This window comes from Sphaerodactylus townsendi, linkage group LG01 (assembly GCF_021028975.2).
Source record: "Sphaerodactylus townsendi isolate TG3544 linkage group LG01, MPM_Stown_v2.3, whole genome shotgun sequence".
In the NCBI taxonomy this organism is placed as follows: Eukaryota; Metazoa; Chordata; class Lepidosauria; order Squamata; family Sphaerodactylidae; genus Sphaerodactylus; species Sphaerodactylus townsendi.
This window is the reverse complement of record NC_059425.1, coordinates 32,553,152-32,574,620: the sequence shown is the minus strand read 5'-3', so window position 1 is coordinate 32,574,620 and position 21,469 is coordinate 32,553,152. Positions and strand designations below refer to the sequence as shown.

The window sequence follows — 21,469 nt, the reverse complement described above, 5'->3', positions numbered from 1 at the left end:
TCAGTGTGGGGACCCATCCTCTGGAAATCCACAGGGTGCAATCCCATCCCCCACGCTTTTAAATCTGTATATGAAGCCCTTGGGTCATATCATTCATAGTTTTGTGATTGGATGTTGTTATTATTATGCATATTATATGCAGTGAAAATCCTTGTGTTGTGGTGGCAGCTGCTGCCAAAACAACATTTTTAAAAACCTGCACAGCCTAATTTCCCATAGCCAATCAGAAGCCCTGCAGAAGTGTCACCTGCCCCTGTCTTCTTTCTAATAACACTTGGAGGCAACGTGGCCCCCGCAGGCACCACATTGAGGACCCCAGATCTAATATCTGACCATGAAAGCTGTGACCCCAGATCTCACCTCTGCCATGAACTGGCTAAAAGCTCTGAGGCGTGCTAATATTCTTTCAGCTACAATCCCATCAGCAGTGCAGGGATAATAATATGAGCCTGCTGTACAGAACTGTTGGAAAGCTTGGGCTTTATGTATGGCAAGATGCCAGATGGTCATGAGGCGGCAGAGCACTAGTGTGGTGTAGTGGTAGGAGACCCAGGTTCAATTCTTTGCGGCCAGGAAACTCACTGCTTGACCTTGGTCCTTGCAGCATAACATACCTATCTGGTTGTGAGGGTAAAAATGGAGGAGGGGAGAGAAGAAAAAGAAGAGGAGTTTGGATTTATACCCCACCTTTCTCTCCTGGAAGGAGTCTCAAAGGGGCTTACAAACTCCTTTCCCTTCCTCTCCCCATGACAGACTTCTTGTGAGTTAGGTTGGGCTGAGAGAGTTCTGAGAGAACTGTGACTAGCCCAAGGGCATACCCAGTAGTCTTCCTGTGGAGGAGCAGGGAAACAAATCCAGTTCACCAGATAAGAGTCTGCCATTCATGTGGAGGAGTGGGGAATCAAACTTGGTTCTCCAGATTAGAGTCCACCTGCTCTTCACCACTGCATCACTCTGGCTGTTGTGGTGCCATAAGCACTGCTCCATGCTGTGTGGAAGAATAGTGAGATTCTATTCATGGTTGAGTCGATTCTGGAGCTGGGGGAATCAACTATACGAATGTTTCCCCTGTTTAAAAAAATCCATGCAACTAGAAAGGTAGCACCTCAGGGGGTGTTTGGACCAGAAGTCTCTTCCCAGACATATTCGGTTTTTTAAAAATATATATTTGCAAGGAGCTGAGGGAGTATTAAAAAGTGATCTGCCCTCACTTGCAGCGAGACAGTCAACTTGCATTTACTGCTCCGTATGTAGACCAGACCAGAGTTGCCTTGATACGTACTCTATTTTATTTTATTGCCTTCAAATCACTTACAGATTAGTGTTTGACTATGTTCTTCCACTTCTTTTTCCAGCCTCTTCATGTGGTTTGCCCAGAGCAGTACACTCAACCCCCACCAACCCAGTCCCATCGCACGGACTTGATGATCGACTGCCTACCCTCTCCCATGTCCTACCGCCGAGCTGAGGTGCTGACCCTTCCATTCAAGCGCCGCTACGAGAAGATTGAAATCACGCCAGAGGTGAGAGTCTGGAGGTCAGCAAGGGAGCTAGGTAGAATCCAGAATGTCCATGACATCTTTTGAAGGTGGCTCCAGTGGGCCTTCACTTAATCGACCTACAGGTTCTGTGTCTAAATAACTTGTGGAAGCCCGGCAAGCTACAACCCCACTTTTGTTCTTAATTCCACTTGTATTTGTATTTATTAAAATATGAATATAAGTCACCTCTCTCTTGGCCAGATAGTTTGTGCGTATATGTGCGTGTAGTGGTGAAGAGCAGGTGGATTCTAATCTGGAGAACCAGATTTGATTCCCCACTCCTCCACCTGAGTGGCAGAGGCTTATCTGGTGGACCAGATGTGTTTCTGCACTCCTACATTCCTGCTAGGTAACCTTGGGTTACACTTCATTCAGAACTCTCTCAGCCCCACCTACCTCACAAGGTGTCTGTTGTGGGGAGAGGAAGGGAAAGGAGCTAGTAAGCCAGCTGGAGTCTCCTTACAGGAGAGAAAGGTAGGGTATAAATCCAAACTCTTCTTTTTCTTTTATGTATTATGTAGTGATGTCCAACTTGTGCCAACCCTGTCAATTAATGACCTCCAAAACATCCTGCAGTTAACAGCCTTGTTCAGGTCTTGCCAACCAAGGCTGTAGCTTCCTCAGTTGAGCCCATCCATCTCATGTTGGGTCTTCCTTTTTACCTGCTGTCTTCAACTTTTCCAAACATCATTGTGTCTTTTTTTTTTAGCAAATCTTGTCTTCCCACAATGCAATCAGGTTAAGATCAGTTCAGTTCGAGGGAGAATTCAGGCTTGATTTTGGCAGCCCATGGTATCAATAAAACTCTCGTCCAACACAAGTTATACCTAAATATTATAAAACGGCAAGCCTCACAATACAGCCAAGAATTAACTAAAGAATACCTTTCCTGTTCCCCAACTCAGTGTTGCCTGGAAAAGTGTCACCACCAGCCTTTCTCAATCTCACCTCTTTCACTCCATCTTTGGGGTTATGTTTACATAGTTGACTCTTTGATATCTTGCATTAATCCAGTATAATATCCTGCATCAATGATCACCTTTTTACTTTATTTTTTTAATATTTATTTATTTATTTATTTGATTTTATAGGCCGCTTCATCCCCAAAGGGCTCTAGGTGGCTCACAACAATCCCAAAACAGCCACAGCCACATAATCCCAAAACAGCCATACAATAATAAATTAAATTAAAATTCCATGCAGCAAATAACTTTAACACAGCAATACAATGCATGATTGAATTGGAGGCACCCGATCAAAAGGGCCAGGAGGGGCTGGCAGCACCGAAAGATGGAAGCAGCAGGTGCTGCCAAAGATGGTAAATGAGGCGGGCGTTATGAGGGGGTAGCCAATCGGCGGCCAGCCTCATCAAAGGCCCAGTGGAACAGCTCAGTCTTACAGGCCCTGCGGAACCTTTGGAGGGGGTCTGAGTTTTCTGGCAGAAATGCAGATTTATAAATGGTTGTTTACTTGTTTATTGTAAATGGTTGTTTACCTGTTTATTAAATTAGGCACTTTTGCCTCTGATCTTTTCAGCCAATCCTGACTTCCAAGATAGTTTTACAATCACACGTAACAGCATTCCAGAGCTGCCTATTATGGTACAAACAGAACATCTGAGCCTTTAGAACAGGGGCTGGCAGTGGCTCATAGGAATTGTAGTCCATGAACATCTGGAGGGCCAGGGTTGGACACCCCTTCTTTAGAACAAATCCAGATGACAGTAAATACCACCCCAAAGATTGAGGTGAATTTTGGTATTTTAAGTCAGTTTAAGGAAAATAAAGTGAAGTTTAAGGAAACTAAAGTAAAGTCTGGATGCAACCATAAACGCTCCGTTTTCAGTAGGTCCCTGCCTGACTTCTGAAGGTGGGGGTGCTCTGAGCAGGTTTTCATTGGAAGATACCAAGGTATGACAGATGCCTGTGGAAGCAGAAGGTCTTTTCAGGTAACTCCCAGTCCTGAGCTGGGTAGGGCTTTGAAGGCTGGCACTTTGAATTGTTTTGATAGCCTGTGATGATCTGTGATCCCTGATGAGATGTGATATAATCGGCAGGCGCCTGTGAAGGCCTCGGCTGCTGTGTTTTGAAGCATTTGACATTTCTGAGCACAATGGTGAACAAAGATGAGACAGCAGTCTTATCCCTTGATATGCATCGCCGAGGGTCTTTTTAAAAAAGGAAAGAAAGCATTTGCTCGTTTGTCACCATGATAATGAGAGCAACACACTGGTGAATACAAAGACCCGCAGGTCCATAGTTTGAAGATTTTTATCCCTCCTCCTCTGACCTCACCAGTATTTCCCTCTCCCCCTTCTGCTCCCCCTGCTTCAAAGATTATCCCTCCCCCCTCGCTTAGGGCCTTTTAAGAGATCTGCATTCGTTTGTTAGCTATAGATATAATTCAGGGTTGGAGCTGGTATTTAACAGCTGATTTCCGGTGTAACTGGGCTGGTGGCCTTTATTTAGAAAGAGCTACTTCTGAATAAGTTTTTTGGGGAAGCTGGATAAGATTCTGGAGAATGTGCACGTAACATCTGCTAACAATATTATAAGAGGGATGGTTACAGTTCCAAATGCTGGATATTGGAGACCAAAAAGGAGGATAGCCCTTGTCTTTGGGCTGGCATGCCTCAGTGCTGCTGGAAACAGCATTCTGGGGTAGATGGGTCCCGCCTGGTTGATGCCTGTTGAGTTTCAGCAGCAGAAGCGAAATCCTTCTGACATCCAACCCTGAAGATTTGCTCCCCTGCTATGTTTTTCTGTTGCAGGCTTCTTGGCAGCATTCCCCTGTGGTCTCTGGTGCCGGTAGGCCTGATTCCATGTAGGGAAATAAAATGCACACTACGGGGGGTGGGTGGGTGAGACTTAGAAGTAATAGAAGCTCAGTCTGGCTTATCTAACAGGAGCTTGGAAAGTTTCTGCTTGGAAAAGCTTCTCCAGATTTTCTGCGACCAGATAGTGACCTCCATAGAGGGCTATATTGAGTCTACGGGCTACATTGGTGATGTCTTTGGGGAAGGAGGAGGAGGTCATTGGCTGGGTAGTTAGACTAAGCATTTATCTAGTCTTAGTATCCTGTTTCCAATTGTGATCAACCAAGTACATCTGGGGAAGCTGCAGAATTTGAATCAGCGATCTTCCCCTTTATTTGTTCCCCAGCAACTGGTCTTGAGAGGTACAACATTTTTGAATATGGAAGTTCATTTAGTTATTATACAGAAGTTCATTTAGTTATTATAGTGAATAGCTGTTGATAGCCCAGTAGAAGGATCTAGTGGGTGCTATGTTATTGGGCACAAGAAGCTGGCAGTCCTGTTTCTGTGTTGAGTCTCTGTTGCCTTCCAGGCTCCATTCAAGGTGCTACTGACAATCCATGACACTCTAAAGGAGGTACAGCATTTTATTCAAATGGGCTTTTGCTGGCCAAGGAGAGGAAGGAACCACTACTTACAGTGTAGTGGTTAGAGTTTCAAGCTAGGGTCTGGGAGACCCAGATTTGAATCCACACTCTGCCATTGAATCTTACTGGGTGAGCTTGGGGTAGTCACTCTTCTTCCATCTAATCTGCCTTATAGGATTGTTGTGAGGATAAAATGAAGAAGGGAAGAACATTGCAAGCCACTTTGGGTTCCCATTGGGACTAACGGGGGAGTAAATGAAATAAAAGAGTACAATAGTTAATATTTGAGAAGTCTGAAGGGAGGCTTTCATACCCTCCCGTAAAAGAGGGGAAATGTTCTCCATGCTGGCAATAGCCCTTCTCATACACACGTGTAACTCTTACCCCCATTTTTCCCTGTATCTCTTACTCCAATCCCATTTTCCTGCCAAAAAACTCCCTCCATCACTTCCATCTCTCATAACTTTCTTGTTTCTTTCCAATGAAGTATAGGGGGAAAATAGGATATGGAAGACCCAGATTCAATTCCCTGCACTACCATGAAACCTTGTAAAGTGACTTTGACCCAGTTCTCATGTTCTTAGCCTAACCTACCTTACAGGGTTCTTGTGGGTATAAAAATGGGGGAGAGCCACCCTGAGCTCCTTGGAGAAAGGTTGGGATAAAAATGTACCAGTTAGCAATTTCTGTTCTCTGTTCCCTGCATGTGCTGCCGCTCTCTCTCTTCACAATCCCCTCCTCAGAGCACATACCGCTTCAAGGCTTTATCACCACAAATGCAGTGAAATACAAGATTGCTCCTTTGTCCTTGGAACAAGGTGGTCTAGAAATCCAATCAAATAAATAAAGCAAATGTGTTAGGTTCATGTTCTTGAGAACAGCCTTATCTTGAAGGTGTGCAATATCTGTTGCCAAGGTCCCACTTTATTTATTTGGCCATCCAAGCTTTATCTGAAGTCAGCTTGCTGCTATTGTCGGATGCTTTTCCGTGAAATGTTCATGAGCGTTACACAAGGGCTGGCAGGTATCAGCCAATATTATGTTTATAGATTTGTAGGATTCCTGCTAGTGAGGTGCTAGTGGTAGTTTATAGGATGGACTAGACATGATAGTCAACATTCTTCCAGTGGTGACTTGCAGTTCCATTTAAAATACGCGTGAAAAATTGGTGGCATGTTTCAAAGAGGCCTGTTCGGTTAACAAGGAATTTGGGTGCTGTGTGGTTTCCGGGCTGTATGGCCGTGTTCTAGCAGCCACCCCCCCCCCCCCCCCCCCCCCCCCCCCACTACCCCCACCCCCCCCCCCCCCCCCCCCGCCCCCCCCCCCCCCCCCCCCACCCCCCCACGCCCCCCCCCCCCCCACCTCTCCCCCCCCCCCCCCCCCACCCCCCCCCCCCCCCACCCCCCCCCCCCCCCACCCCCCCCCCCCCCCCGTCCCCCCCCTCCCCCCACCTCCCCCCCCCCCCCCCCCCCCCCCCCCCCCCCCCCCCCCCCCCCCCCCCCCCCCCCCCCCCACCCCCCCCCCCCCCCACCCCCCCCCCCCCCCACCCCCCCCCCCCCCCACCCCCCCCCCCCCCCACCCCCCCCCCCCCCCACCCCCCCCCCCCCCCACCCCCCCCCCCCCCCACCCCCCCCCCCCCCCACCCCCCCCCCCCCCCACCCCCCCCCCCCCCCACCCCCCCCCCCCCCCACCCCCCCCCCCCCCCACCCCCCCCCCCCCCCACCCCCCCCCCCCCCCACCCCCCCCCCCCCCCACCCCCCCCCCCCCCCACCCCCCCCCCCCCCCACCCCCCCCCCCCCCCACCCCCCCCCCCCCCCACCCCCCCCCCCCCCCACCCCCCCCCCCCCCCACCCCCCCCCCCCCCCACCCCCCCCCCCCCCCACCCCCCCCCCCCCCCACCCCCCCCCCCCCCCACCCCCCCCCCCCCCCACCCCCCCCCCCCCCCACCCCCCCCCCCCCCCACCCCCCCCCCCCCCCACCCCCCCCCCCCCCCACCCCCCCCCCCCCCCACCCCCCCCCCCCCCCACCCCCCCCCCCCCCCACCCCCCCCCCCCCCCACCCCCCCCCCCCCCCACCCCCCCCCCCCCCCACCCCCCCCCCCCCCCACCCCCCCCCCCCCCCACCCCCCCCCCCCCCCACCCCCCCCCCCCCCCACCCCCCCCCCCCCCCACCCCCCCCCCCCCCCACCCCCCCCCCCCCCCACCCCCCCCCCCCCCCACCCCCCCCCCCCCCCACCCCCCCCCCCCCCCACCCCCCCCCCCCCCCACCCCCCCCCCCCCCCACCCCCCCCCCCCCCCACCCCCCCCCCCCCCCACCCCCCCCCCCCCCCACCCCCCCCCCCCCCCACCCCCCCCCCCCCCCACCCCCCCCCCCCCCCACCCCCCCCCCCCCCCACCCCCCCCCCCCCCCACCCCCCCCCCCCCCCACCCCCCCCCCCCCCCACCCCCCCCCCCCCCCACCCCCCCCCCCCCCCACCCCCCCCCCCCCCCACCCCCCCCCCCCCCCACCCCCCCCCCCCCCCACCCCCCCCCCCCCCCACCCCCCCCCCCCCCCACCCCCCCCCCCCCCCACCCCCCCCCCCCCCCACCCCCCCCCCCCCCCACCCCCCCCCCCCCCCACCCCCCCCCCCCCCCACCCCCCCCCCCCCCCACCCCCCCCCCCCCCCACCCCCCCCCCCCCCCACCCCCCCCCCCCCCCACCCCCCCCCCCCCCCACCCCCCCCCCCCCCCACCCCCCCCCCCCCCCACCCCCCCCCCCCCCCACCCCCCCCCCCCCCCACCCCCCCCCCCCCCCACCCCCCCCCCCCCCCACCCCCCCCCCCCCCCACCCCCCCCCCCCCCCACCCCCCCCCCCCCCCACCCCCCCCCCCCCCCACCCCCCCCCCCCCCCACCCCCCCCCCCCCCCACCCCCCCCCCCCCCCACCCCCCCCCCCCCCCACCCCCCCCCCCCCCCACCCCCCCCCCCCCCCACCCCCCCCCCCCCCCACCCCCCCCCCCCCCCACCCCCCCCCCCCCCCACCCCCCCCCCCCCCCACCCCCCCCCCCCCCCACCCCCCCCCCCCCCCACCCCCCCCCCCCCCCACCCCCCCCCCCCCCCACCCCCCCCCCCCCCCACCCCCCCCCCCCCCCACCCCCCCCCCCCCCCACCCCCCCCCCCCCCCACCCCCCCCCCCCCCCACCCCCCCCCCCCCCCACCCCCCCCCCCCCCCACCCCCCCCCCCCCCCACCCCCCCCCCCCCCCACCCCCCCCCCCCCCCACCCCCCCCCCCCCCCACCCCCCCCCCCCCCCACCCCCCCCCCCCCCCACCCCCCCCCCCCCCCACCCCCCCCCCCCCCCACCCCCCCCCCCCCCCACCCCCCCCCCCCCCCACCCCCCCCCCCCCCCACCCCCCCCCCCCCCCACCCCCCCCCCCCCCCACCCCCCCCCCCCCCCACCCCCCCCCCCCCCCACCCCCCCCCCCCCCCACCCCCCCCCCCCCCCACCCCCCCCCCCCCCCACCCCCCCCCCCCCCCACCCCCCCCCCCCCCCACCCCCCCCCCCCCCCACCCCCCCCCCCCCCCACCCCCCCCCCCCCCCACCCCCCCCCCCCCCCACCCCCCCCCCCCCCCACCCCCCCCCCCCCCCACCCCCCCCCCCCCCCACCCCCCCCCCCCCCCACCCCCCCCCCCCCCCACCCCCCCCCCCCCCCACCCCCCCCCCCCCCCACCCCCCCCCCCCCCCACCCCCCCCCCCCCCCACCCCCCCCCCCCCCCACCCCCCCCCCCCCCCACCCCCCCCCCCCCCCACCCCCCCCCCCCCCCACCCCCCCCCCCCCCCACCCCCCCCCCCCCCCACCCCCCCCCCCCCCCACCCCCCCCCCCCCCCACCCCCCCCCCCCCCCACCCCCCCCCCCCCCCACCCCCCCCCCCCCCCACCCCCCCCCCCCCCCACCCCCCCCCCCCCCCACCCCCCCCCCCCCCCACCCCCCCCCCCCCCCACCCCCCCCCCCCCCCACCCCCCCCCCCCCCCACCCCCCCCCCCCCCCACCCCCCCCCCCCCCCACCCCCCCCCCCCCCCACCCCCCCCCCCCCCCACCCCCCCCCCCCCCCACCCCCCCCCCCCCCCACCCCCCCCCCCCCCCACCCCCCCCCCCCCCCACCCCCCCCCCCCCCCACCCCCCCCCCCCCCCACCCCCCCCCCCCCCCACCCCCCCCCCCCCCCACCCCCCCCCCCCCCCACCCCCCCCCCCCCCCACCCCCCCCCCCCCCCACCCCCCCCCCCCCCCACCCCCCCCCCCCCCCACCCCCCCCCCCCCCCACCCCCCCCCCCCCCCACCCCCCCCCCCCCCCACCCCCCCCCCCCCCCACCCCCCCCCCCCCCCACCCCCCCCCCCCCCCACCCCCCCCCCCCCCCACCCCCCCCCCCCCCCACCCCCCCCCCCCCCCACCCCCCCCCCCCCCCACCCCCCCCCCCCCCCACCCCCCCCCCCCCCCACCCCCCCCCCCCCCCACCCCCCCCCCCCCCCACCCCCCCCCCCCCCCACCCCCCCCCCCCCCCACCCCCCCCCCCCCCCACCCCCCCCCCCCCCCACCCCCCCCCCCCCCCACCCCCCCCCCCCCCCACCCCCCCCCCCCCCCACCCCCCCCCCCCCCCACCCCCCCCCCCCCCCACCCCCCCCCCCCCCCACCCCCCCCCCCCCCCACCCCCCCCCCCCCCCACCCCCCCCCCCCCCCACCCCCCCCCCCCCCCACCCCCCCCCCCCCCCACCCCCCCCCCCCCCCACCCCCCCCCCCCCCCACCCCCCCCCCCCCCCACCCCCCCCCCCCCCCACCCCCCCCCCCCCCCACCCCCCCCCCCCCCCACCCCCCCCCCCCCCCACCCCCCCCCCCCCCCACCCCCCCCCCCCCCCACCCCCCCCCCCCCCCACCCCCCCCCCCCCCCACCCCCCCCCCCCCCCACCCCCCCCCCCCCCCACCCCCCCCCCCCCCCACCCCCCCCCCCCCCCACCCCCCCCCCCCCCCACCCCCCCCCCCCCCCACCCCCCCCCCCCCCCACCCCCCCCCCCCCCCACCCCCCCCCCCCCCCACCCCCCCCCCCCCCCACCCCCCCCCCCCCCCACCCCCCCCCCCCCCCACCCCCCCCCCCCCCCACCCCCCCCCCCCCCCACCCCCCCCCCCCCCCACCCCCCCCCCCCCCCACCCCCCCCCCCCCCCACCCCCCCCCCCCCCCACCCCCCCCCCCCCCCACCCCCCCCCCCCCCCACCCCCCCCCCCCCCCACCCCCCCCCCCCCCCACCCCCCCCCCCCCCCACCCCCCCCCCCCCCCACCCCCCCCCCCCCCCACCCCCCCCCCCCCCCACCCCCCCCCCCCCCCACCCCCCCCCCCCCCCACCCCCCCCCCCCCCCACCCCCCCCCCCCCCCACCCCCCCCCCCCCCCACCCCCCCCCCCCCCCACCCCCCCCCCCCCCCACCCCCCCCCCCCCCCACCCCCCCCCCCCCCCACCCCCCCCCCCCCCCACCCCCCCCCCCCCCCACCCCCCCCCCCCCCCACCCCCCCCCCCCCCCACCCCCCCCCCCCCCCACCCCCCCCCCCCCCCACCCCCCCCCCCCCCCACCCCCCCCCCCCCCCACCCCCCCCCCCCCCCACCCCCCCCCCCCCCCACCCCCCCCCCCCCCCACCCCCCCCCCCCCCCACCCCCCCCCCCCCCCACCCCCCCCCCCCCCCACCCCCCCCCCCCCCCACCCCCCCCCCCCCCCACCCCCCCCCCCCCCCACCCCCCCCCCCCCCCACCCCCCCCCCCCCCCACCCCCCCCCCCCCCCACCCCCCCCCCCCCCCACCCCCCCCCCCCCCCACCCCCCCCCCCCCCCACCCCCCCCCCCCCCCACCCCCCCCCCCCCCCACCCCCCCCCCCCCCCACCCCCCCCCCCCCCCACCCCCCCCCCCCCCCACCCCCCCCCCCCCCCACCCCCCCCCCCCCCCACCCCCCCCCCCCCCCACCCCCCCCCCCCCCCACCCCCCCCCCCCCCCACCCCCCCCCCCCCCCACCCCCCCCCCCCCCCACCCCCCCCCCCCCCCACCCCCCCCCCCCCCCACCCCCCCCCCCCCCCACCCCCCCCCCCCCCCACCCCCCCCCCCCCCCACCCCCCCCCCCCCCCACCCCCCCCCCCCCCCACCCCCCCCCCCCCCCACCCCCCCCCCCCCCCACCCCCCCCCCCCCCCACCCCCCCCCCCCCCCACCCCCCCCCCCCCCCACCCCCCCCCCCCCCCACCCCCCCCCCCCCCCACCCCCCCCCCCCCCCACCCCCCCCCCCCCCCACCCCCCCCCCCCCCCACCCCCCCCCCCCCCCACCCCCCCCCCCCCCCACCCCCCCCCCCCCCCACCCCCCCCCCCCCCCACCCCCCCCCCCCCCCACCCCCCCCCCCCCCCACCCCCCCCCCCCCCCACCCCCCCCCCCCCCCACCCCCCCCCCCCCCCACCCCCCCCCCCCCCCACCCCCCCCCCCCCCCACCCCCCCCCCCCCCCACCCCCCCCCCCCCCCACCCCCCCCCCCCCCCACCCCCCCCCCCCCCCACCCCCCCCCCCCCCCACCCCCCCCCCCCCCCACCCCCCCCCCCCCCCACCCCCCCCCCCCCCCACCCCCCCCCCCCCCCACCCCCCCCCCCCCCCACCCCCCCCCCCCCCCACCCCCCCCCCCCCCCACCCCCCCCCCCCCCCACCCCCCCCCCCCCCCACCCCCCCCCCCCCCCACCCCCCCCCCCCCCCACCCCCCCCCCCCCCCACCCCCCCCCCCCCCCACCCCCCCCCCCCCCCACCCCCCCCCCCCCCCACCCCCCCCCCCCCCCACCCCCCCCCCCCCCCACCCCCCCCCCCCCCCACCCCCCCCCCCCCCCACCCCCCCCCCCCCCCACCCCCCCCCCCCCCCACCCCCCCCCCCCCCCACCCCCCCCCCCCCCCACCCCCCCCCCCCCCCACCCCCCCCCCCCCCCACCCCCCCCCCCCCCCACCCCCCCCCCCCCCCACCCCCCCCCCCCCCCACCCCCCCCCCCCCCCACCCCCCCCCCCCCCCACCCCCCCCCCCCCCCACCCCCCCCCCCCCCCACCCCCCCCCCCCCCCACCCCCCCCCCCCCCCACCCCCCCCCCCCCCCACCCCCCCCCCCCCCCACCCCCCCCCCCCCCCACCCCCCCCCCCCCCCACCCCCCCCCCCCCCCACCCCCCCCCCCCCCCACCCCCCCCCCCCCCCACCCCCCCCCCCCCCCACCCCCCCCCCCCCCCACCCCCCCCCCCCCCCACCCCCCCCCCCCCCCACCCCCCCCCCCCCCCACCCCCCCCCCCCCCCACCCCCCCCCCCCCCCACCCCCCCCCCCCCCCACCCCCCCCCCCCCCCACCCCCCCCCCCCCCCACCCCCCCCCCCCCCCACCCCCCCCCCCCCCCACCCCCCCCCCCCCCCACCCCCCCCCCCCCCCACCCCCCCCCCCCCCCACCCCCCCCCCCCCCCACCCCCCCCCCCCCCCACCCCCCCCCCCCCCCACCCCCCCCCCCCCCCACCCCCCCCCCCCCCCACCCCCCCCCCCCCCCACCCCCCCCCCCCCCCACCCCCCCCCCCCCCCACCCCCCCCCCCCCCCACCCCCCCCCCCCCCCACCCCCCCCCCCCCCCACCCCCCCCCCCCCCCACCCCCCCCCCCCCCCACCCCCCCCCCCCCCCACCCCCCCCCCCCCCCACCCCCCCCCCCCCCCACCCCCCCCCCCCCCCACCCCCCCCCCCCCCCACCCCCCCCCCCCCCCACCCCCCCCCCCCCCCACCCCCCCCCCCCCCCACCCCCCCCCCCCCCCACCCCCCCCCCCCCCCACCCCCCCCCCCCCCCACCCCCCCCCCCCCCCACCCCCCCCCCCCCCCACCCCCCCCCCCCCCCACCCCCCCCCCCCCCCACCCCCCCCCCCCCCCACCCCCCCCCCCCCCCACCCCCCCCCCCCCCCACCCCCCCCCCCCCCCACCCCCCCCCCCCCCCACCCCCCCCCCCCCCCACCCCCCCCCCCCCCCACCCCCCCCCCCCCCCACCCCCCCCCCCCCCCACCCCCCCCCCCCCCCACCCCCCCCCCCCCCCACCCCCCCCCCCCCCCACCCCCCCCCCCCCCCACCCCCCCCCCCCCCCACCCCCCCCCCCCCCCACCCCCCCCCCCCCCCACCCCCCCCCCCCCCCACCCCCCCCCCCCCCCACCCCCCCCCCCCCCCACCCCCCCCCCCCCCCACCCCCCCCCCCCCCCACCCCCCCCCCCCCCCACCCCCCCCCCCCCCCACCCCCCCCCCCCCCCACCCCCCCCCCCCCCCACCCCCCCCCCCCCCCACCCCCCCCCCCCCCCACCCCCCCCCCCCCCCACCCCCCCCCCCCCCCACCCCCCCCCCCCCCCACCCCCCCCCCCCCCCACCCCCCCCCCCCCCCACCCCCCCCCCCCCCCACCCCCCCCCCCCCCCACCCCCCCCCCCCCCCACCCCCCCCCCCCCCCACCCCCCCCCCCCCCCACCCCCCCCCCCCCCCACCCCCCCCCCCCCCCACCCCCCCCCCCCCCCACCCCCCCCCCCCCCCACCCCCCCCCCCCCCCACCCCCCCCCCCCCCCACCCCCCCCCCCCCCCACCCCCCCCCCCCCCCACCCCCCCCCCCCCCCACCCCCCCCCCCCCCCACCCCCCCCCCCCCCCACCCCCCCCCCCCCCCACCCCCCCCCCCCCCCACCCCCCCCCCCCCCCACCCCCCCCCCCCCCCACCCCCCCCCCCCCCCACCCCCCCCCCCCCCCACCCCCCCCCCCCCCCACCCCCCCCCCCCCCCACCCCCCCCCCCCCCCACCCCCCCCCCCCCCCACCCCCCCCCCCCCCCACCCCCCCCCCCCCCCACCCCCCCCCCCCCCCACCCCCCCCCCCCCCCACCCCCCCCCCCCCCCACCCCCCCCCCCCCCCACCCCCCCCCCCCCCCACCCCCCCCCCCCCCCACCCCCCCCCCCCCCCACCCCCCCCCCCCCCCACCCCCCCCCCCCCCCACCCCCCCCCCCCCCCACCCCCCCCCCCCCCCACCCCCCCCCCCCCCCACCCCCCCCCCCCCCCACCCCCCCCCCCCCCCACCCCCCCCCCCCCCCACCCCCCCCCCCCCCCACCCCCCCCCCCCCCCACCCCCCCCCCCCCCCACCCCCCCCCCCCCCCACCCCCCCCCCCCCCCACCCCCCCCCCCCCCCACCCCCCCCCCCCCCCACCCCCCCCCCCCCCCACCCCCCCCCCCCCCCACCCCCCCCCCCCCCCACCCCCCCCCCCCCCCACCCCCCCCCCCCCCCACCCCCCCCCCCCCCCACCCCCCCCCCCCCCCACCCCCCCCCCCCCCCACCCCCCCCCCCCCCCACCCCCCCCCCCCCCCACCCCCCCCCCCCCCCACCCCCCCCCCCCCCCACCCCCCCCCCCCCCCACCCCCCCCCCCCCCCACCCCCCCCCCCCCCCACCCCCCCCCCCCCCCACCCCCCCCCCCCCCCACCCCCCCCCCCCCCCACCCCCCCCCCCCCCCACCCCCCCCCCCCCCCACCCCCCCCCCCCCCCACCCCCCCCCCCCCCCACCCCCCCCCCCCCCCACCCCCCCCCCCCCCCACCCCCCCCCCCCCCCACCCCCCCCCCCCCCCACCCCCCCCCCCCCCCACCCCCCCCCCCCCCCACCCCCCCCCCCCCCCACCCCCCCCCCCCCCCACCCCCCCCCCCCCCCACCCCCCCCCCCCCCCACCCCCCCCCCCCCCCACCCCCCCCCCCCCCCACCCCCCCCCCCCCCCACCCCCCCCCCCCCCCACCCCCCCCCCCCCCCACCCCCCCCCCCCCCCACCCCCCCCCCCCCCCACCCCCCCCCCCCCCCACCCCCCCCCCCCCCCACCCCCCCCCCCCCCCACCCCCCCCCCCCCCCACCCCCCCCCCCCCCCACCCCCCCCCCCCCCCACCCCCCCCCCCCCCCACCCCCCCCCCCCCCCACCCCCCCCCCCCCCCACCCCCCCCCCCCCCCACCCCCCCCCCCCCCCACCCCCCCCCCCCCCCACCCCCCCCCCCCCCCACCCCCCCCCCCCCCCACCCCCCCCCCCCCCCACCCCCCCCCCCCCCCACCCCCCCCCCCCCCCACCCCCCCCCCCCCCCACCCCCCCCCCCCCCCACCCCCCCCCCCCCCCACCCCCCCCCCCCCCCACCCCCCCCCCCCCCCACCCCCCCCCCCCCCCACCCCCCCCCCCCCCCACCCCCCCCCCCCCCCACCCCCCCCCCCCCCCACCCCCCCCCCCCCCCACCCCCCCCCCCCCCCACCCCCCCCCCCCCCCACCCCCCCCCCCCCCCACCCCCCCCCCCCCCCACCCCCCCCCCCCCCCACCCCCCCCCCCCCCCACCCCCCCCCCCCCCCACCCCCCCCCCCCCCCACCCCCCCCCCCCCCCACCCCCCCCCCCCCCCACCCCCCCCCCCCCCCACCCCCCCCCCCCCCCACCCCCCCCCCCCCCCACCCCCCCCCCCCCCCACCCCCCCCCCCCCCCACCCCCCCCCCCCCCCACCCCCCCCCCCCCCCACCCCCCCCCCCCCCCACCCCCCCCCCCCCCCACCCCCCCCCCCCCCCACCCCCCCCCCCCCCCACCCCCCCCCCCCCCCACCCCCCCCCCCCCCCACCCCCCCCCCCCCCCACCCCCCCCCCCCCCCACCCCCCCCCCCCCCCACCCCCCCCCCCCCCCACCCCCCCCCCCCCCCACCCCCCCCCCCCCCCACCCCCCCCCCCCCCCACCCCCCCCCCCCCCCACCCCCCCCCCCCCCCACCCCCCCCCCCCCCCACCCCCCCCCCCCCCCACCCCCCCCCCCCCCCACCCCCCCCCCCCCCCACCCCCCCCCCCCCCCACCCCCCCCCCCCCCCACCCCCCCCCCCCCCCACCCCCCCCCCCCCCCACCCCCCCCCCCCCCCACCCCCCCCCCCCCCCACCCCCCCCCCCCCCCACCCCCCCCCCCCCCCACCCCCCCCCCCCCCCACCCCCCCCCCCCCCCACCCCCCCCCCCCCCCACCCCCCCCCCCCCCCACCCCCCCCCCCCCCCACCCCCCCCCCCCCCCACCCCCCCCCCCCCCCACCCCCCCCCCCCCCCACCCCCCCCCCCCCCCACCCCCCCCCCCCCCCACCCCCCCCCCCCCCCACCCCCCCCCCCCCCCACCCCCCCCCCCCCCCACCCCCCCCCCCCCCCACCCCCCCCCCCCCCAACCTCCCCCCCCCCCCACCCCCCCCCCCCCAGCCATGCTGGCAGGGGCTGATGGGAATCGTAGTCCATGAACATCTGGGGCGCCAGAGTTGGACACCTCTGTCTTAGGTGTTGATTGAGACCAAATGGTTAATTTCCCAATGGAAGAATTTCAGTTTGCCCACAAAATTAGGCCCAAGGAGAAAAATATACAGCCTTGCTCGTTGTTTCTTCTCTGGAACCTCCTTTCTGCATTAAAATCTTGGGAAATGGCCACTGTTCCCTCTGAAAGTTCCATTTTACAAATCTACATGGCAGTATACAAAGGGATGTGTGGTATAGGGTGATCTACTTGACACCGAATCACCCCATTGGTTTATTCAGCATAGAGTGAGCCAGTCTGTATATATATTGTTATCCCACCCTCTTTCCAAGAATCTGCTTGCTCCCCACCACAGAGGCTGGGTTAAGTCTGAGAGCAGCAGTGGCAAGAGCAGGTGTACTCTAATCTGGAGGAACTGCGTTTGATTCCCCGCTCTGCCGCTTGAGCCGTGGAGGCTTAGCTTGGGGATTCAGATTAGCCTGTGCACTCCCACACACACCAGCTGGGTGACCTTGGGCTAGTCACAGCTTCCTGTAGCTCTCTCAGCCCCACTCACCTCACAGGGTGTTTGTTGTGAGGAGGAAGGGAAAGGAGTTTGTAAGCCCTTTTGAGTCTCTTGCAGGACAGAAAGGAGGGATGTACATCCAACTCTTCTTCAGTTCGATGGCTTAGTGAGGATTTGATTCTAGATCTCCCAGGTCAAAGTCTGATATGCTAGCCAACGCACTGCACTGGCTTTCTGGCTAGCTAGGGCTTGCCAGGCAAAATCTTCCACAGATCCAGATTTTGCATACATTGTTTAATATCCCTCTTTTCTCCGCAGTTCATTCAAAGTGGTTTAGAATGTCATTCTCCCCTCCTCCATTCTTCCACGACAGCCCTGTGAAGTAGGCCAGGATGAATGATTGTGATGGGCCCAAGGTCACCCATCAAACTTCCATGGTAGAAAGAGGGATTCCGGCTAGATCTTATCCACTACACTAAACCGCCTCTTGGTTTCCACCTTGTAACTGGAGCTGCCCAGTATTTCACTTGCAGTCTTCAGTGTGCAAAAGCAATACACTCTGCTACTGGGCCACTGCCCTTCTTTTTTAAAGCTGCTACGAAGGAGCAGACAGAAAGAAGATCAGTGGTCTGTAGGGGGAGAAAAAAGGCACAGGCTGTGTGTAAAATAAATAACAGGGCAAAAAAACCCAATGTATTCCTGTGGGCACCATTTTACATCATGTGCTGATGTTGGTATGGGCAGCAATGCCAGGCCATGTCTGGGATGCTGTCATTTGGCACCATCAGGGGCATCCCTGGGGTGGCGGGTAGGTGGAGAGACCAAGGCTCAGCAAAGGCAGCGTAGCCCAGAATCTAGCCGAGGACTAGAATCCATCATATGTTTTATCTGCATCTGCGCATCCGTTCCTAACTTGGCGCTCGCTGCTGAATGATCTGTGCTCTTGCCGCCTGGCACGTACGGCGGGCCTCTTCACTGTGTCCTTGGGAAATTAACTTTCATGGGTTTATCAAAACTACACAAATAGGCAGAGCGGTTTGCAGCTTTATTCGTTAAACGTTTTTATGAAACCCTTGAGACTCATTATAGTCTATGTAGCTGGCAAAATAACTTTAATGATGTCTGTGATGAAAGGCTTTTTTATAATAAAAAAAAATCTCCACACTCCCACCCTCGAGGGAGGGGAGAATTAGAAAGTTATCCTTGCTAATCTGCAGGCCAGATTCTGCCTCTTGGTATGCTAGGGTAAACCCATTTAAATCAACAAGCGCAGCTTTGGCTTTGCTCAGAGGTCTCGTTCAGCCTCCAGAAGTCTCTTCCTCCCTCTGATGTTAATGCAGCTCTTTGCTGTGAAAGAAGAGCCTTATCTGTCTGGTGGCCCAGAGTTAGGCCGAGGCCTTTGGCTTGCTGTGGAAGGGGGTGTCCACTTTGTTCTGCTAATCTGTTGTCTGAAGATTTCATGCCTCAGTTTTTGGAAAGGAAAAAAGTTCCGTTGCCTGAGGGGGAGGGAGGGCTCTTCACCTCTGTGCCTCCTCCAGGAACAGTTTCAGGCCCACAGTACTGTTGACGAAGCCGTATAGTCTCAACAGCATGTGTGGAATAGTTGTGAAATGGTGGCCTTCGAAGACCTGAGCCCATGTTAGTTCTGCTACCTCAGGTTTTTGAGTACTTATCAGAGTGCTGCCATAGTGATTTGTACAGGCTGGTGTCTGTTTTTACTTATGGAATTAATGTTTAGTTTTAACATTATTAGATTTGGCCGTTAATAGAAACAAGGAATGACTGGCTCACAACAGGAAGCAATGGTCTTTCTTTCACTTTGCCAGTTTCACTCTAGTTGGGAGTGGTCTACACACACTTCCTGCCATATAGTGTTAATGTATCGATACATATTACTAATATAATGTTACTGTGCTGAGATATTGATTTACTGTTGCTGTATTGTTAATGTATTGATATATTGCTAATATATTGAATTGTTAATGTATTGACATAGTGCTGCTGTTATTGTAACTGACTAATGCTAGGTTGATGTGTTAAGTTGCCATCTGAAACTTTTTTTTATTTTACAGTTTTATGTATGTTATTTTACAAGTTTGTATTCTATTTAATGTATACTGTTATATTATGTTGTTCACCGCCCTGAGCCCTACGGGGATGGGCAGGGTATAAATCTAAAAATGGATGGATGGATGGATGGATGGATGGATGGATGGATGGATGGATGGATGGATGGATGGATGGATGGATGGATGGATGGATGGATGGATGGATGGATGGATGGATGGATGGATGGATGGATGGATGGATGGATGGATGGATGGATGGATGGATGGATGGATGGATGGATGGATGGATGGATGGATGGATGGATGGATGGATGGATGGATGGATGGATGGATGGATGGATGGATGGATGGATGGATGGATGGATGGATGGATGGATGGATGGATGGATGGATGGATGGATGGATATGGGCTTTGCATAGAAATGTAACCAACATATCTCTTGGAATATTTGACCTTGTATTAATATCCCTCCATCACCATGCTCCTTCTGTTCGTACCTGTGGGCGTATATGCATGTACATCTGCCGATTTAGGATAACCCTTCATGCACCTGACAAGATGATGCGGCTGAAGAAAGTTTCTGCCATGATACCTTTGTTACGTTGTCAAGGGAAATGGTCACTTCTTTATCAATCAACCTGACAGTTCAAACATCAGCATTTGACCATATGATAAACTTAAAGCGGCAGACAGTTTGGCTGTTGTGGGTTTTCTGGGCTGTGGTCTGCTAGTTTTTGCTCCTAGCCTTTCTCCATCTATTGCTGGCATTCAGTGTCCTGTTTCCATTGTCTGAGGGGAGAAAGGACTCTTCACTTCTTGATATGTCTTCCAGGTGTTAAAAAGCAGCATGGGGAGAGTTCTGTATCAAACGCTTCCTTCTCTTCTGCTGTTCCCAAGCTAAGATGAAAAGCTTGAGATTGCACCTGTGGATTTCAAAGCAATCTGGCTCAACTACTCTCAGCGGTGTCAGATGGGAGGAGGGAATCTTGCTTCTCTTTGAGAATCATCTTTGGATCATGTTCTTGATTCTGGCTTGTGCTGGTCAGAGGGTCAGTGGTCTTATTTACCTATAATCACCTGGCCCACGTTTTTCCAAGCACATCCCAATAATAACATCAGGACCAATGATAGGCCAGGGACTGTTTGCAGCATCTCCTACCTGCTGCTTTGTTACTTATGCTGATTTGACGATGTAACCTCCTTGCCTTCAGGTCTGTAAGTGAAATTAGGAACCTAGATTTATTATTTTATTGCACCTGCTTAGTCTTTGTCTTATGCTTAAGCCTGAAACTTTTTTTCAGAAAAGCCTGTTGGTTTCATTTCTCCTTTGGGAGACGAGGAGGAGGAGGGGGAGGAGTTTGGATTTATAGCCCCCTTTCTCTCCTGTAAGGGGACTCAAAGGGGCTTACAATCTCCTTTCTCTCCCCCCACCCAACAAACACCCTGTAAGGTGTGTGGGGCTGAGAGAGCTCCGAAGAATTGTGACTAGCCCAAGGCCACCCAGCTGGCATGTATTGTGGTCACAATCTAATCTGGTTCCCCAGATAAGCCTCCTCAGCTAAAGCGGCAGAGGAGCCAATCCTGCGGCCAATCCTGGTTCCTCCAGATTAGAGTACACCTGCTCTTAACCACTATGCCACTCTTAACTACTACGAAACTTGTAAGAGCTGCTTCCATCATAGGGCAACATATGGCTTCGAACCTCTCAATATTTTGTTACTGGTTCCAGCTCTTATGGCTGTCATTTTGTGGTGACTGACGCTTTGGTGGAAAGAGCTATGGTTGCAGTTGATTTATGGTGAGCCCATAGGGTTTTCGAGGCAAGAGACAAACAGAGGTGGTTTGCCATTGACTGACTCTGTAGCAACCGTTGACTTCCTTGGTGATCTGCCATCCAAGTGCTAACCTGGGTCAACCCTGCTTAGCTTTTGAAATCTGTATAATCTGGGCTATTCAGTTCAGTACTTCCACTAACCTTGACCAAAAATACTCATAGGCTAAGCACGGTTGGTGTCCCCTGCACTGTCCCTTACTGGTTCAGTGGGAGAGGGAAGGGGGAATTAGATAAATTCCTGGCAGATAGGACATTGTGGTTGTTAGCTGTGATAGTGATATAGAACTTCTTGAGAGGCAGTTTTGGTCTTCATTTTTATCCTATCCTTCCTCTGTTAAGTAGCATCCATGGCCCTCTTTTCTATTCTCACAATCACCCCATGAGACTAAGTGACTGGCCAGTGGCTGTCAAGATTTAATTCTGCATTCCCTAAGTCCTAGTCCAGAACTCTGACTATTCCCCCAGCTGTTTGAATAGCTGTAACTGGGAACAAGAAAAGAGAAATCATCACCCTCCCGCCTGCCCTGCAAGCTTCCGAGAGGCAACTATGCAGTAGCTGTTGGGAACCAGATTGCTGGGCTAAGTAGACCTTGTTCTCATCCAGCCATGTAGTTCTGACGTTCACCTAAAGTTTTGTCACTTACAAAGCTACATGTGTACAGAACTTTGGAGGCAGGAGTTTGCTTGAGATCAAGCAGGGTCCTCATAGAACTCCACAGACACTTTGAAATGCTACCTGGGTCTTGTCCTTGGAGAACTTGGCAATACAGACCTGTGGCCAACGCTTCCCTTCGCTCTTTCCCCTCCGCCA

At 67.8% G+C, this 21,469-nt stretch overlaps 1 protein-coding gene across 1 annotated transcript in view; it reads left to right on the top strand.

Moving 5' to 3' along the window:
- Positions 1-21,469, top strand: part of INTS9 (integrator complex subunit 9) — an 86,242-nt gene that overhangs the window by 56,349 nt on the left and 8,424 nt on the right. The window contains exon 14 of the mRNA XM_048504682.1: positions 1,356-1,523. Coding sequence (XP_048360639.1) covers positions 1,356-1,523 — 168 coding nt within the window. The remainder of the gene's footprint in view (positions 1-1,355; positions 1,524-21,469) is intronic.